This window comes from Mauremys mutica, chromosome 11, assembly GCF_020497125.1.
Source record: "Mauremys mutica isolate MM-2020 ecotype Southern chromosome 11, ASM2049712v1, whole genome shotgun sequence".
NCBI lineage: Eukaryota > Metazoa > Chordata > Testudines > Geoemydidae > Mauremys > Mauremys mutica.
In genome coordinates, this window is record NC_059082.1 from 54,649,044 (window position 1) to 54,662,542 (window position 13,499).

At 63.0% G+C, this 13,499-nt stretch overlaps 1 protein-coding gene across 1 annotated transcript; it reads left to right on the top strand.

The window, feature by feature from the left end:
• Window positions 1–933: 933 nt before the first annotated feature.
• PDIA2 (protein disulfide isomerase family A member 2) lies at window positions 934–13,287 on the top strand. The gene is made up of 11 exons (XM_044979911.1): window positions 934–1,162; window positions 2,056–2,262; window positions 4,173–4,306; window positions 4,853–4,990; window positions 5,497–5,613; window positions 7,124–7,249; window positions 8,259–8,453; window positions 10,126–10,246; window positions 11,234–11,415; window positions 12,381–12,473; window positions 12,901–13,287. The coding sequence occupies exons 1-11, from the start codon at window positions 934–936 to the stop codon at window positions 12,979–12,981; spliced, it is 1,623 nt and encodes a 540-aa protein (XP_044835846.1). The 3' UTR covers window positions 12,982–13,287.
• The last annotated feature ends 212 nt before the right edge of the window (window positions 13,288–13,499 follow it).

Genomic DNA, 13,499 nt, shown 5'->3' on the forward strand with positions numbered 1-13,499 from the left:
GGCCAGGGATTTTAAATAAAGGTTGGGCTCTCTCTCGGCTGTCTGCCTTTGAGCCTTCAGGCTGTGGGCTCAGCTGTGGTGGCTCCCCACTGCGTCTGGTGCTGTCTCCCAGCAGCTCAAGGAGCCTGCTCACGTCCCTGCAGGGCCCCCGAATCGCACCAATAACACTGCAGGAGTGAATGGCTGGGAGCGTCGCCCTGAGCCGTGAGCCAGCTCCAGCTCCACTGCACGCTGGGCGCAGGTGCCAGCTGCAACTGGCGCCCCAGGGCCTCTGCTGCCCAGAGCGACCCAGGCACGTGGGCACGGTGAGGCTGAATGTTCCACCTGTGCTCTCCTGTGAGGGTACCCACCTGTTAACCCTGACAGCTGCCCATCCTACCCCAATGTACCCCTGCCTTAGGCCTGGCCATTGCTACCATAGGCTAAAGCCCTCTGCCTGGGCCGCAGCTGACACTATATTGGGAAAGGCTCTTTGTCCAGGCCTGCGACACTGCTGCCCCTCCCCACACCCAGGCCCAGGGCAAGTGTGGTAGGAGCTGCGCCCAAGGGAGGGTGCCAGGGGATCTGCACCCGGGGGTGGTGGTGCCAGGGGCTCTGCGCCCAAGGAAATGTTCCAGGGGATCTGCACCCAAGGAAGGGTGCCAGGGGAGTTGCTGCCCAGCCCCAGGGCAGAATGCAGTGGGAGCTGGCCTTTGCCATTCACAGTCCCCAGCCAGGGCCTGAGAACTGGGCTGGAAAACAGCTCGTGCAGCCACCTGCTCGTTCCTGGCTGGACACCTTATCTGAGGCCGATCAGCCAGTAACAAAGGGACACGAGCACCATGGGCCAGGCGCCACCCGCTCCTCTATGCCCTTATCTGCCCTCCTTGCCTCAAGAACACCTTCTCCTGCTGGCGGCTGGTGCACTGCTCGCCTGCTCCCCACGCTGTTGCCATGGGCTGCTCCAAGTCCCAGCTGCTCGTGGTCCTGCTGCTGTCGCTGGCCTGGCTGGCACCCGCCCGGGGGGAAGACAAGGAAGCCCAGGTCGAGGAGGGGGTGGTGGAGGAGGAAGAGGAGGACGTCGTCTCTGATGAGCTCCTGGAGGAAGAGGGTGTCTTGGTGCTCCATCAGCACAACTTTGAGCGAGCCCTGCGTGAGCACCGCCTGCTGCTGGTGGAGTTCTGTAAGTTGGGGGTGGGGTGGGGGAGGCAGCTCAGCCCAGGCAGTGGGTACCAGCAGCAGCATGGGCCGTATCCCCAGCCAGGCACCCAGCTGGGCTCACGGCAAACCCTGTGTGCTGCCACTGAGTAGCCATTCGGGGGTTAGCCCTGTGCATACCCTGCTGGTCACTGGCTCTTGGGAGCACTTGCTAAGGGGTTGGGGGCCACAGCTGTCAGCACAGGTGCTTGGCCCTGTCAGCTGCCGGTGGGACCCTGGGCATCTGTGCTCTGAGCGCCAGGGAGAGCAAACAGTGGGCTGCCCTTCAGCGCAGGGCTCAGGTGGTGGCTTTCCCACAGGAAGGGTGTCCTGGCCTGAGAGCGGAGACACTGGCTAGTTAAACATTAGTGTGCAGGCAAAGCTAGGCCCAATGACCCGCCCCCAGGCAAGCATCGTCATGAGCCTGCCCTGGGCGCAGAGCCTGCCCTCCTCTCCCCTGCCCCATGGCACAGCTCCTGCCAGGGTCTCCCCTGGGCACAGCTCCAAACACTTTTTCTGGACACACATCCTGATGCATTCTCTCCTGTCCCGTGGCTGCAGATCCCAACATGTGCTCCCCAGGGCCAGGCTGGGCAAACCTGGGCTGTGCTGGGCGAGTCTGTGTGCAGCCCCCTGCCCCACTCTGGGTGCTCATGCCATCCCTCTCCCAGCCCCCAGCAGGCCTCAGGCTGTGACAGTGACCCCTGCCGGACTCTGCCCTGCTCTACCCAGGATCGAGAGTGGTGGGGCAACAGAGCTTGAGGTGGTGGAGCCCGCGGGAAGATTTCAGCTGGGGGGGGTGCAGGGTAGGATGCTGGGGGCTGCTCCAGGCAGAGCTGGGGGGGGGTCTCACCTGCTTAACCTGCCCCTTTCTCACAGACGCCCCCTGGTGTGGGCACTGCCAAGCCCTGGCCCCCGAGTTCACGCGTGCCGCTGGCATCCTGAAGAATAACTCCACGGGCCTGCGGCTGGCCAAGGTGGATGCGATGGAGGAGCCAGACCTGAGCGCCGAGTTCGGCGTCACAGGGTACCCGGTGCTGAAGCTCTTCCGAGATGGGAATCGCACTCACCCCATAGACTTCACAGGTACAGCCTGACACTGCTCGGGGGGTCCCTGCTCTGGAGCATGGTGGGGCTGGGAAGGAGCCTCACCCAGCACAGCCTTGGGGTGGTGGGGTGGAGAAGGGGCTGTGGGTTTGCAGTGCAGGAGACAGGCTGTATGGGGCCGCGGGTGAAGGTGCGCAGGAGGGGCTGTGGGGGCGGGGTTGCAGTGTGGGGGGGTATAGGTTTGCAGTGCGGGGCAGGAGTGTGCTGGGGGGCTGTAGCTAAGGACGCAGGGGAAGGACTGTGGGTTTGTGGTGCAGGGGAGTTGCTGTGGGTTTGCAGTGTGAGGGAAGGCCCATGGGGGCCATGGGCCAGAGTGCAGGAGAGGGTCTGGGGTGTGTGTGTTTGCAGTGCAGGGGGCTGTGGGGGCCATGGGCCAGGGTTCGGGGGGACTGTGGCTGTGTGGTGCAGAGGAGGGCTGTGTGTGTGTATTTGCAGAGTGGGGGGGAGGGGGTTCGGGGGGGGGGCTGTGGGCCAGGGTTCGGGGGGACTGTGGCTGTGTGGTGCAGAGGAGGGCAGGGTGTGTGTATTTGCAGTGCGGGAGGGGGTTCGGGGGGGGGCTGTGGGCCAGGGTTTGGGGGGACTGTGGCTGTGTGGTGCAGAGGAGGGCCAGGATGAGTGTATTTGCAGTGCGGGGGGGGTGGGGGGGCTGTGGGCCAGGGTTCGGGGGGACTGTGGCTGTGTGGTGCAGAGGAGGGGCTGTGTGTATTTGCAGTGCGGGGGGGGGTTCGGGGGGGCTGTGGGCCAGGGTTCGGGGGGACTGTGGCTGTGTGGTGCAGAGGAGGGGCTGTGTGTGTGTATTTGCAGTGCGGGGCGGGAGTTCGGGGGGGGCTGTGGGCCAGGATTTGGGGGGACTGTGGCTGTGTGGTGCAGAGGAGGGGCTGTGTGTGTGTGTATTTGCAGTGCGGGGGGGGTTCGGGGGGGGCTGTGGGCCAGGGTTCGGGGGGACTGTGGCTGTGTGGTGCAGAGGAGGGGCTGTGTGTGTCTATTTGCAGTGCGGGGGGGGGGGTTCGGGGGGGCTGTGGGCCAGGGTTCGGGGGGACTGTGGCTGTGTGGTGCAGAGGAGGGGCTGTGTGTGTGTATTTGCAGTGCGGGGGGGGGGTTCGGGGGGGGCTGTGGGCCAGGGTTCGGGGGGACTGTGGCTGTGTGGTGCAGAGGAGGGGCTGTGTGTGTTTGTTTGCAGTGCGGGGGGGGTTGGGGGGGGCTGTGGGCCAGGGTTCGGGGGGACTGTGGCTGTGTGGTGCAGAGGAGGGGCTGTGTGTATTTGCAGTGCGGGGGGGGGGGTGGGGGGGGCTGTGGGCCAGGGTTCGGGGGGTCTGTGGCTGTGTGGTGCAGAGGAGGGGCTGTGTGTGTGTATTTGCAGAGCGGGGGGGAGGGGGTTCGGGGGGGGGCTGTGGGCCAGGGTTCGGGGGGACTGTGGCTGTGTGGTGCAGAGGAGGGGCTGTGTGTATTTGCAGTGCGGGGGGGGTTCGGGGGGGGCTGTGGGCCAGGGTTCGGGGGGACTGTGGCTGTGTGGTGCAAAGGAGGGGCTGTGTGTGTGTATTTGCAGTGCGGGGGGGTGTGTGCGGGGGGGCTGTGGGCCAGGGTTTGGGGGGACTGTGGCTGTGTGGTGCAGAGGAGGGGCTGTGTGTGTGTATTTGCAGTGCGGGGGGGGGGGTTCGGGGGGGCTGTGGGCCAGGGTTCGGGGGGACTGTGGCTGTGTGGTGCAGAGGAGGGGCTGTGGGTGTGTGTATTTGCAGTGCGGGGGGGGGTTCGGGGGGACTGTGGCTGTGTGGTGCAGAGGAGGGTGTTTGCAGTGCAGGGGGCGCTGTGGGGTGCAGTGTGGGAAGGGCCGTGGGGGCTGGGGTGCGGGAACACCTCGGGTAGGTGACATGCTGCGGTGCTGCGTGCAGGGCAGCGGGACGCCGAGGGCATTGTGCGGTGGATGCGGCGGAAGGCCGGCCCCAGCACAGAGCTGCTGCAGGACGAGGCCAGCGCCCTGGAGTTCATTGCCTCCCAGGATGTCGTTGTCATCGGGTTCTTCAAGGTGCGGGGCCTGGTGGGCAGGAGCGGAGGCCGTGGGGCCTGGTGGAGCTTCCGGGTGTGGCACTGGGACAGACGGTTCAGCATGCCACTGGGCTGGGTGGGGCGGTGGCTGCTCAGAGTGTCTAGGTGGGGCCTTTCCCCACTGGCTGGCAGGGACGGTGCCCACACCACAATGCCCCCTGGAGGCCCTGAGCTTGGCCAGGAGGTGCCACGAGCCAATGCCAGCCCTGTGTGCATGCTGTGGGAGGGCCCTCCAGCAACCGCCCCCCCACCCCAATACCCACCTCGCAAAGGCATCAACACCTCCCCTTCCCTGGTGCCCCATGGGCGAGGGGCCAGGGCACAGTCCCTATGGTGCCAGCCCCCTGGGCATCATGGCTGCGGGTGCCATGTTGCATGCCTAGGCCTGTAGGCGCCACAGGCTGCAGCACCATGTTAGATGGAGAGTGCGCTTCACCATGGGGCTGCCGGGGAGCTGGTCTGGGTGGGCAGCGCAATGCCCCTCCCCCAGCCCAGCTCAGCTCAGGGCCTCGCGGGCTGTTTACAGGACCTGCAGAGCAAAGCTGCCCAGGGCTTTTATGAAGTTGCCAGTGATGCCGTGGACGTGACCTTCGGGGTCTCCAACAGGACGGAGCTCTTCCAGAAATACAGCGTCACCCCCGACACCGTCTGTCTCTTCAAGAAGGTGAGGGGGGGCGGGGCAAGGCACCTGGCACTGGCCCTACCCCAGCAACAGCCCAACAGGGACATGGGGCTTCATGGAGGATAGGTCCATCAATGGCTGTTGGGCGGGTATGGTGTCTCTAGCCTCTGTTTGTCAGGAGCTCAAAATGGGTGACAGGGGATGGATCACTTGATGATTATCTGTTCTGTTCATTCCCTCTGGGGCATCTGGCACTGGCCACTGTAGGCAGACAGGATACTGGGCCAGAGGGACCTTTGGTCTGACCTAGTATGGCCGTTCTTATGGGCCACCCAGAGATGGGAATGAGCACTAGCCCCAGCAGGTGACAAGGCGGGTACGGTGAGATGGGAAAGGCCTGGGTAGATGGGCAGGAGGGGCTAATGCAATGGCCAGGGCAGGGCATTTTCCCAAGGCTTTTGCCCCAGCAGGACATGGCCCCGGGGAGGCAGCCTGGGGCCCTGCCCAGCTCTCAGTGTGTGGCACTGGCCCGCCTTGGTGTGTTGCAGTTTGATGAGAAGCGGGCGGATTTCCCACTGGACGCGGAGCTGGGCCTGAACAAGGAGGAGCTCTCCCGCTTCATTGTCCTGCACAGCCTGGAGCTGGTGATGGAGTTCACCAGTCAGGTGAGACCCCCCTCCCCACTCATGAGAACAGCCCCAGAGAGACCAGAGAGCTTTACACAGCCAGTGCACTGCAGGGCGGGTCTGGCGGAGGGATTGCAGCCGGGGCGCCGGGCGGGGCTGGCGGAGGGATTGCAGCCGGGGCGCCGGGCGGGGCTGGCGGAGGGATTGCAGCCGGGGCGCCGGGCGGGGCTGGCGGAGGGATTGCAGCCGGGGCGCCGGGCGGGGCTGGCGGAGGGATTGCAGCCGGGGCGCCGGGCGGGGGGGCTGACGGAGGGATTGCAGCCGGGGCGCCGGGCGGGGCTGGCGGAGGGATTGCAGCCGGGGCGCCGGGCGGGGCTGGCGGAGGGATTGCAGCCGGGGCGCCGGGCGGGGCTGGCGGAGGGCTTGCAGCCGGGGCGCCGGGCGGGGCTGGCGGCGTGAGTGCAGCCGGGGCGCCGGGCGGGGCTGGCGGAGGGCTTGCAGCCGGGGCGCCGGGCGGATCTGACGGAGGGCTTGCAGCCGGGGCGCCGGGCGGCGCTGGCGGAGGGATTGCAGCCGGGGCGCCGGGCGGGGCTGGCGGAGGGATTGCAGCCGGGGCGCCGGGCGGGGCTGGCGGAGGGCTTGCAGCCGGGGCGCCGGGCGGGGCTGGCGGAGGGCTTGCAGCAGGGGCGCCGGGCGGGGCTGGCGGAGGGCTTGCAGCCGGGGCGCCGGGCGGGGCTGGCGGAGGGCTTGCAGCCGGGGCGCCGGGCGGGGCTGGCGGAGGGATTGCAGCCGGGGCGCCGGGCGGGGCTGGCGGAGGGCTTGCAGCCGGGGCGCCGGGCGGGGCTGGCGGAGGGCTTGCAGCCGGGGCGCCGGGCGGGGCTGGCGGAGGGATTGCAGCCGGGGCGCCGGGCGGGGCTGGCGGAGGGCACATGGCTCACAGCACAGCGCCCTCCCGTGTGACAGGTTTCAGTGGTAGCCGTGTTAGTCTGTATCAGCAAAAAAACAGAGGAGTCCTTGTGATACTTTAGAGACTAACACATTTATTTGAGCATAAGCTGTTGTGGGTGAGCCGGGCTGGCCTAGGGCACATTGCTCTCTGAACAGTGTGTGTGTGGTGGGGATTATAGCTGGGGCACTGGGCAGGGCTAGCCTAGGGCACACGGCTTGCCGCACAGCCAGGTGTGGAGGGGATCACAGCTGGCGGGGGTGTGGTGGGAAATGAGGGCTCACATCTGGGGGTGTCTGTGTGGATGGCAGCCAGGGCATTGGGCAGGGCTGGCATAGGGCACACTGCGCACTGGACAGCCGGTGTGTGTGTGTGTGGGGGGGCCACTGGCGTGGGCAGACAAATGCACATGGAGAGCGTCCAGACACACTAGGCCTTTCCTGCCAGCCCTTCCCACGCCCCTGGGGCTGCAGCCGGTGCCCGGCGCCGTGTGGTAGTTGCTGCAGGAACGTGTGTGTGTGTGTGTGTGTGTGTGTGTGTGTGCGTGCGCGCGCGTGCTTCCCACCAGCGTCACTGGGCAGCAAACCCTCTTTCTCTCCCTAGAACTCGCCAAAGATATTCGGGGCAAAAATCCTCAACCACCTGCTGCTGTTTATTAACAAGACCCTGGAGCCCCACTTGGAGATCCTGGGCAGCTTCCGGGCTGCTGCACCCCCGTTCAGGGGCCAGGTAACCAGCTAGTTGCGTCCCTGGCAGCGTGGCACTGACCCTGTGAGCTGCAGCCGTTGAGACCAGCATGCCCCGCTCACCTGGCCTGGCCAGACCAGGCAGGCTGCTCCCAGCTGGCAGGGCTCTCGCCAGGGCTGTGGGACACCAAGGCGTGGCTGGCATGCACGCACCATGGGCTGGCCTGGCTGGGCATGTGGTTGAGTCCCTTAAGCCTGAGAGCCTCATCCCAGCCCTGGTGTCACCGCTGGCTCGCTGCCCCAGCGCTGGGAATGGGAGTGGTTCGTTTTCTGGGCCTGGCTGGCTCGGGAGGGGCCCTGCTGGCCCAGGGTGGCCGACAGGGGGAGTGGGGGTGTCAGGGAAAGGACAGGCTCAGATGTGCACAGTCCCAGCGCAGGCTCTGTGGGGCAGTGAGGGTCATGGGGGGGGCTCTCAGTTGCAGTGCAGGATCTGTGGGGCAGCGAGGGGTGGGTGGGGGGCTCTCAGTCCCAGCACAGTCTCTGTGGGGCAGCGAGGGGTGGGTGGGTGGCTCTCAGCCCCAGCGCAGGCTCTGTAGGGCAGCAATGGGGCCTGCAGGGGCCTCCTAGTCCCAGCACAGGCTCTATGGGGCAGCAAGGGTGCGTGGGGGGCTCTCAGTCCCAGCGCAGGGGAGGGCATGGTGGGGCTGGTGTGGACGGGGGCTCAGTCCCAGCACAGGCACTGCAGGGCAGGGATCGGGGGGGGTGTCTCTCAGTCCCAGCACAGGCTCTGTGGGGCAGCAATGGGGCCTGGGGGAGCTCCCAGTCCCAGCACAGGCACTGGGGGGCAGTGAGGGGGTCTGCGGGGGGGCTCCTAGTCCTAGCGCAGGCTCTGTGGGGCAGCAAGGGGGTCTGTGGGAGCTCTCGCTCCCAGCACAGGTCTGTGGGGCAGTGAGGGAGCCTGCAGGGCAGGGGGGCTCTCAATCCCGGGGCTGGGGAGGGCATGGCTAGGCCAGTCTGGGCTGCGGCTGCCCCATGTCTGTGCCCCGCTATAGGTTCTCTTCGTGCTCATCGATGTGAATGGGGAAGGTGCCCAAGTGCTGCAGTACTTCGGCCTCAAGAGCCACGAGGCCCCCACCATGCGCTTCATCAACACCGAGACCAACAGGAAGTACCGCATGGCCACGGACGAGTTCACCACCCAGGCCGTGGGCTCCTTTGCCCAGGCTGTGCTCGATGGCAAGGTCCAGGTGCGCACAACAGCCATGCCCAGGGCTCAGGCCCGGCCCATCCCTCCTGACAGCAGTGAGGGGAGTGCTGCCATTTGCGGGGGTGGGGAGAGCTGAAGACCATGTGCCACCACCAGATTAAGTGAGGGCAACCTGGGAGCCCTTGGCCACATTCCTTCTGTGCCCCGAACCTGCTGCCATCCCAGCCCTAGCTCCTTTAATGCCGAGCACCTCCCAGCTCCTGTGCAGTGCCCCACTGATACAGCCACCTCTGGGGGCAGACCCCATCCCACCCCCTACAGAGAGTCCTTGCTGGGCTCTCACCCAGCCCACAGAGCAGTTCTTGGTTTCCCAGCCAGCAAACACCAAGGGACTCCCTGACTTCCCGGCCGCAGCAGGACGAGAGCTGAGTTGCCCATGCCAAGATCTGAATCTTCGGCTCCAGGGGGTTCGTTCTTAGACCCCCCCTTGTGCGATGTTTTTCTTCCACACATACTGTCCCTCTGTCATCAAGCACTCACTGAAAGTAGAGTTCTTTATGGCTACACTAGAAATGCTGCAGTGGTGTCACTGTAGCATAAACACTTCAGGGATGGAAAGGAGTCTTTCATCAACTTAGCGATGTCTACATTGGGCCTTAGGTTGGCTTAACTACACTGCATAAGGTGTGAAATTTTTCACAACCTGAGAAATGTAGTGAAGCTGACCGCAGGGCGTTTTCACTAGCCACATGAAAGCGCTGCTGTGTAGTTGCGGCAGAGCGCTGGGAGAGAGCTCTTCCAACGCTATAAAAAACCCACCGCCACAAGGGGAGTAGCTACCAGTGCTGGGAGCATGGCTACCAGCACTGGTGCACTGTCTGCACTGGCACTTTACAGCGCTGAAACGTGCAGCACTCAGGGATGTGTTTTTTCACACCCCCGGGTGAGAAGGTTGCAGCGCTGTAAAGTGGCAGTGTAGTCAAGGCATAACTTTGTAGTGTAGACCACGCCTAAGTTTCTAGACATAATCATACTATCATTTCCCTCTTGAGAAGCCTGTTACAGCCATCATTTTCCAGGGTTAATATTTTTTTCAGTAGCAACAAGATCTAGACTGGTCTCAGTGGTACCTGATGACAGAACAAGGAGTAATGGTCTCAAGTTGCAGTGGGGGAGGTTTAGGTTGGACATTAGGAAAAACTTTTTCACTAGGAGGGTGGTGAAGCACTGGAATGGGTTACCTAGGGAGGTGGTGGAATCTCCTTCCTTAGAGGTTTTTAAGGTCAGGCTTGACAAAGCCCTGGCTGGGATGATTTAGTTGGGGTTGGTCCTGCTTTGAGCAGGGGGTTGGACTAGATACCTCCTGAGGTCCCTTCCAATCCTGATAGTCTATGATTCTATGATGCAGCTGGATCACTCAAAAGGGCCCTTCTTGACCACTCATGCAGACGTTCCCCTTTGTGTGAAGTTCACCCAGAATTGCTCAGCCTGGAGGGCAGCGAGTGGCATCTACTGTATTAGGAATGCCAAGCACCCTCCTCTGAGCTCTGCGTTAGCGCTGCAGGGCCAGGTGTGGGGAACCAGGCGTGAGGCCTGTGCAAGCTCGTATGGCACACACACAGCTCAGAAGTTTGCAGCCATAGCAGCTCTTCGCAGCACTCTCTGGAAGTGAGTTAGCAAACAGCACACACAGCCCCTCCCTCTCTCCGCAGCCCCATCTCATGAGTGAGGAGGTCCCTGAGGACTGGGATAAGCGTCCAGTTAAAATCCTTGTTGGCAAGAACTTTGAGCAAGTGGCTTACGACGAGGCCAAGAATGTTTTTGTGAAGTTCTGTAAGTATCAGCTCTGTGAGCGTGAGGCTGGGCCTCCCCCTGCCCCAGGCCTGCCTGACGCCCTTGGCCAGGGCCTGGTGCAGACACAAGCACCAACTGCACACACTACCAGGCAAAGCTGTTCCGGCAAGAGACTGCCTAGACATGGGAGCTGGAGGATGCGGGCAACTCAGTCCAGCTACTCGGGGCAGAGGGGACATTCCTAGCGTGTGTCCGGGGTAGAGCTCACTGTCTCAGGTGACCTTCCCTTCCCTGGGGAGGCGATTTCCCGTCTGCAGCGTCTCACCTCCAGGGAGCCCAGCAATTCCTGCCACACTGACCAATCCCCTCATCCCGGGCGGGGGGACGAAATGGGTGAGTGTCACCTGGTAGGTGTTTGCAGCGTGTGTCCCACCCTGCCCAGGCCAAGCTCCCTCATTCAGGCTGTCCAGCTCCTTCATTGGTCTCCTCCAAGCCCTTCCGTCCCTGGGGAGCCCTGACCCCACGCACCAAGGGGACCTGGGAAGCCTGACTCCACGCACCGAGGGGACCTGGGAAGCCCTGACCCCACACACCGAGGGGACCTGGGAAGCCTGACTCCACGCACCGAGGGGACCTGGGAAGCCTGACTCCACGCACCGAGGGGACCTGGGAAGCCCTGACCCCACACACCGAGGGGACCTGGGAAGCCCTTACCCCATGCACTGAGGGGTCCTGGGGAGCCCTGACCCCACACACTGAGGGGACCTGGGGAGCCCTGACCCCACGCACCGAGGGGAATCATTTTAAGTGCCCGAGTCACTCCCAAGCATCTAAAGCATTGCCGTGCATGGTGGGCAAAGGCTCCAGCCAGTCCAGCCTGATTGTGCTGTGTGCCCCTGCCCTGCTGACTTTGCCAGCTCCTCTAGTCTCCTAGCCCAGGTGCTGGAGCTGCCATCCCAGCCCCAGTGCTCTGCCCCCATGACGCTCCCTGCAGAGCAAACAAGCAACCCCTCTCTGTCACGGCAGATGCCCCCTGGTGCACACATTGCAAGGAGATGGCACCTGTCTGGGAGGAGCTGGGTGAGAAGTATAAAAATCATGAGAACATCATCATCGCCAAGCTGGATGCAACAGCCAACGAGATCATGAATCTCACCATCCGTGGCTACCCTACGCTGCACTATTTCCCTGCCGGGCCAGACAGGAAGGTACTGCTGTGGTTGCATGGATGGGATGGGAAGGGCCCACTGGGATGGGGTGCACTTGGGTGCAGGATGTGGGTCACTCCTGGAGCTGTGCTGGGTGACAGCAAGGAGCCATTCTAGGCCCTCATCTGGATACTGCATGCAGCACTGGTCCCCCAGCTCACACGGGATGCAGAGCTCAAGGGGTTCAGAGAAGGGCAATGAGAAGGATCAGAGGTTGGAGAAAGCAAGGCGCAATTGAAACGACTGGGATTGTTCCCTTAGAGAGAGGGTGGGTAAGAGGGGACAGAGTAACAGACTATCAGATACTGACTGCTCTAGAGATGGTAGGTTGGGAGCGTCTGTGCTCCCTGTCTCGTAACACAAGAAGAACGAGACAGTCAATGATCCCAGAAGGGAACAAATCCAACAGTGATCAAAGGAAATATTCTTTCACACAACACAGCCTGTGGAACTCACTGCCACAAGATGCTATTGAGGCCAAGAGCTCTGTAGGATTCCAACAGGGACCGGATGTTTCTCTGGGTAACAGGACCCTCCAGGGTTATAACAAGACAGACTAAAATAACCAAGCAGCAAAGAATCCTGTGGCACCTTATAGACTAACAGACGTTTTGCAGCATGAGCTTTCGTGGGTGAATACCCACTTCTTCAGATAAAATAACCAAGTGCTTTAGCAGAGCTACAACCCCACCTGCTTCTGGGCAGGAGCCACTCGCCAATGGGGTCAGGAGGAGACTTTCCTGGGGTGGGCTAGCCCAAAATTCTCTGCTGGAGGTTCTTGCACCTCTCAGGAGAATCTGGTGCTGGCAATGTCAGAAGCAGGAGATTAGGCTGGCCCAGACCTAGCGTGGAAGGTGGTGGGTGGAAGCAGGTTATGCTGCTCGCAGTGAGGTCCTGGGAGGTCAGCCTGCAAAGAGGCAATCCTGCAGCACCACCGTCTCATGTTTCTCCTCTGCCTGCACCAGATGATTGAGTACAAGAGCGCTAGAGACCTGGAGACCTTCTCCAAGTTCCTGGAGAACGGTGGGATGCTGCCTGTGGAGGAGACACCGCCTGTGGTTAGTAGAGTCCCAGGGCTCCAGCCTGCCACCGTTTGAAGCTGGAAGCCTGCTGACTCAGGCTGTTGCTTTAGCAAGGAGGTCACTCGGACCAACCCATCCCACCAACCTTTCGCTAGCCCATCAGCCTGCAGCAGCCGGCTCCGCCCAGCCCCAGTAACTCTCCCACCATGAAGAGAGAGGTGTCCCTCATGTCCCTCCCCCATGGTCCTTTGCACCCCTTTCCCATGGGGCAGAGGGCTGGGTCCCTCGCCAGGGAAAGCAGGAACCCTCACACCCTGTTCCCCACTGTCTCTAATGCCCCTCCCCACTTTGGAGAGAGACGTGTCTCTCCTGCCTTCTCCATGGGGTCCTGGCCTTGCCCCCGATGCATGCCGGGCCTGCTTGGGGCAGTGGTTTCCATGGTAACCACCTTGCTGTTCCCTAGGTTCCTGAGAGCCCAGAGGAGCCCAAGGACACAAATGGGACACGCCCGGCGGATGCCCCTGAAAGCAGAGATGAGTTATGAGCCCTGCCCTGCACCCATCCCTGGGAGCATGCACCTGGGGCACGGACTGACCCTGCATTGGACTGGCCTGGTCTCTTGGGCCCTGCTTCGGGCAGCAGCTGCTCTCAAAACGGTGGCAAGGCCTATGGTGGGCGCGGCCTGGCACCTCCTCCTTTTGCAGAGCATCCCCAGCCGGGAACAGGGCCATCCGCCATGCCCCCTACATGCTCCCAGCCTCCACCCCATCCTGCAGCACTGATGACCCTGAAGCCAGGCCCAGCGCGCTGAGCGTCGCCCACAACTCCCCCAGGCAGCGACACCAGCACCAAACGCCTGTGTCCCAAAATCATGAGATTGACATAAACGTCATGAGACCTGACCCCCAGCTGTGGTGGTTCTTTGTCTCCGCTGCCGGGTGCAGGCGTGGGGTCCCAGCCCTGCAGCCAGGAGGGTAGCACTGGGTGGTGCTATTGAAAGCTGAGGCCTATGGCAGCACCTGCCTCTCGGAGTTGGGGCTTGAAGAACCCCTCCGATACCAT

Excerpts from the sequence above, each read along its gene's own strand:
- PDIA2 (XM_044979911.1), top strand. The coding sequence starts at position 934 with ATGGGCTGCTCCAAGTCCCAGCTGCTCGTGGTCCTGCTGCTGTCGCTG. Across the intron at positions 2,263-4,172 it reads TCACCCCATAGACTTCACAG|GGCAGCGGGACGCCGAGGGC; the intron begins GTACAGCCTGAC and ends TGCTGCGTGCAG. Across the intron at positions 5,614-7,123 it reads TGATGGAGTTCACCAGTCAG|AACTCGCCAAAGATATTCGG; the intron begins GTGAGACCCCCC and ends TTCTCTCCCTAG.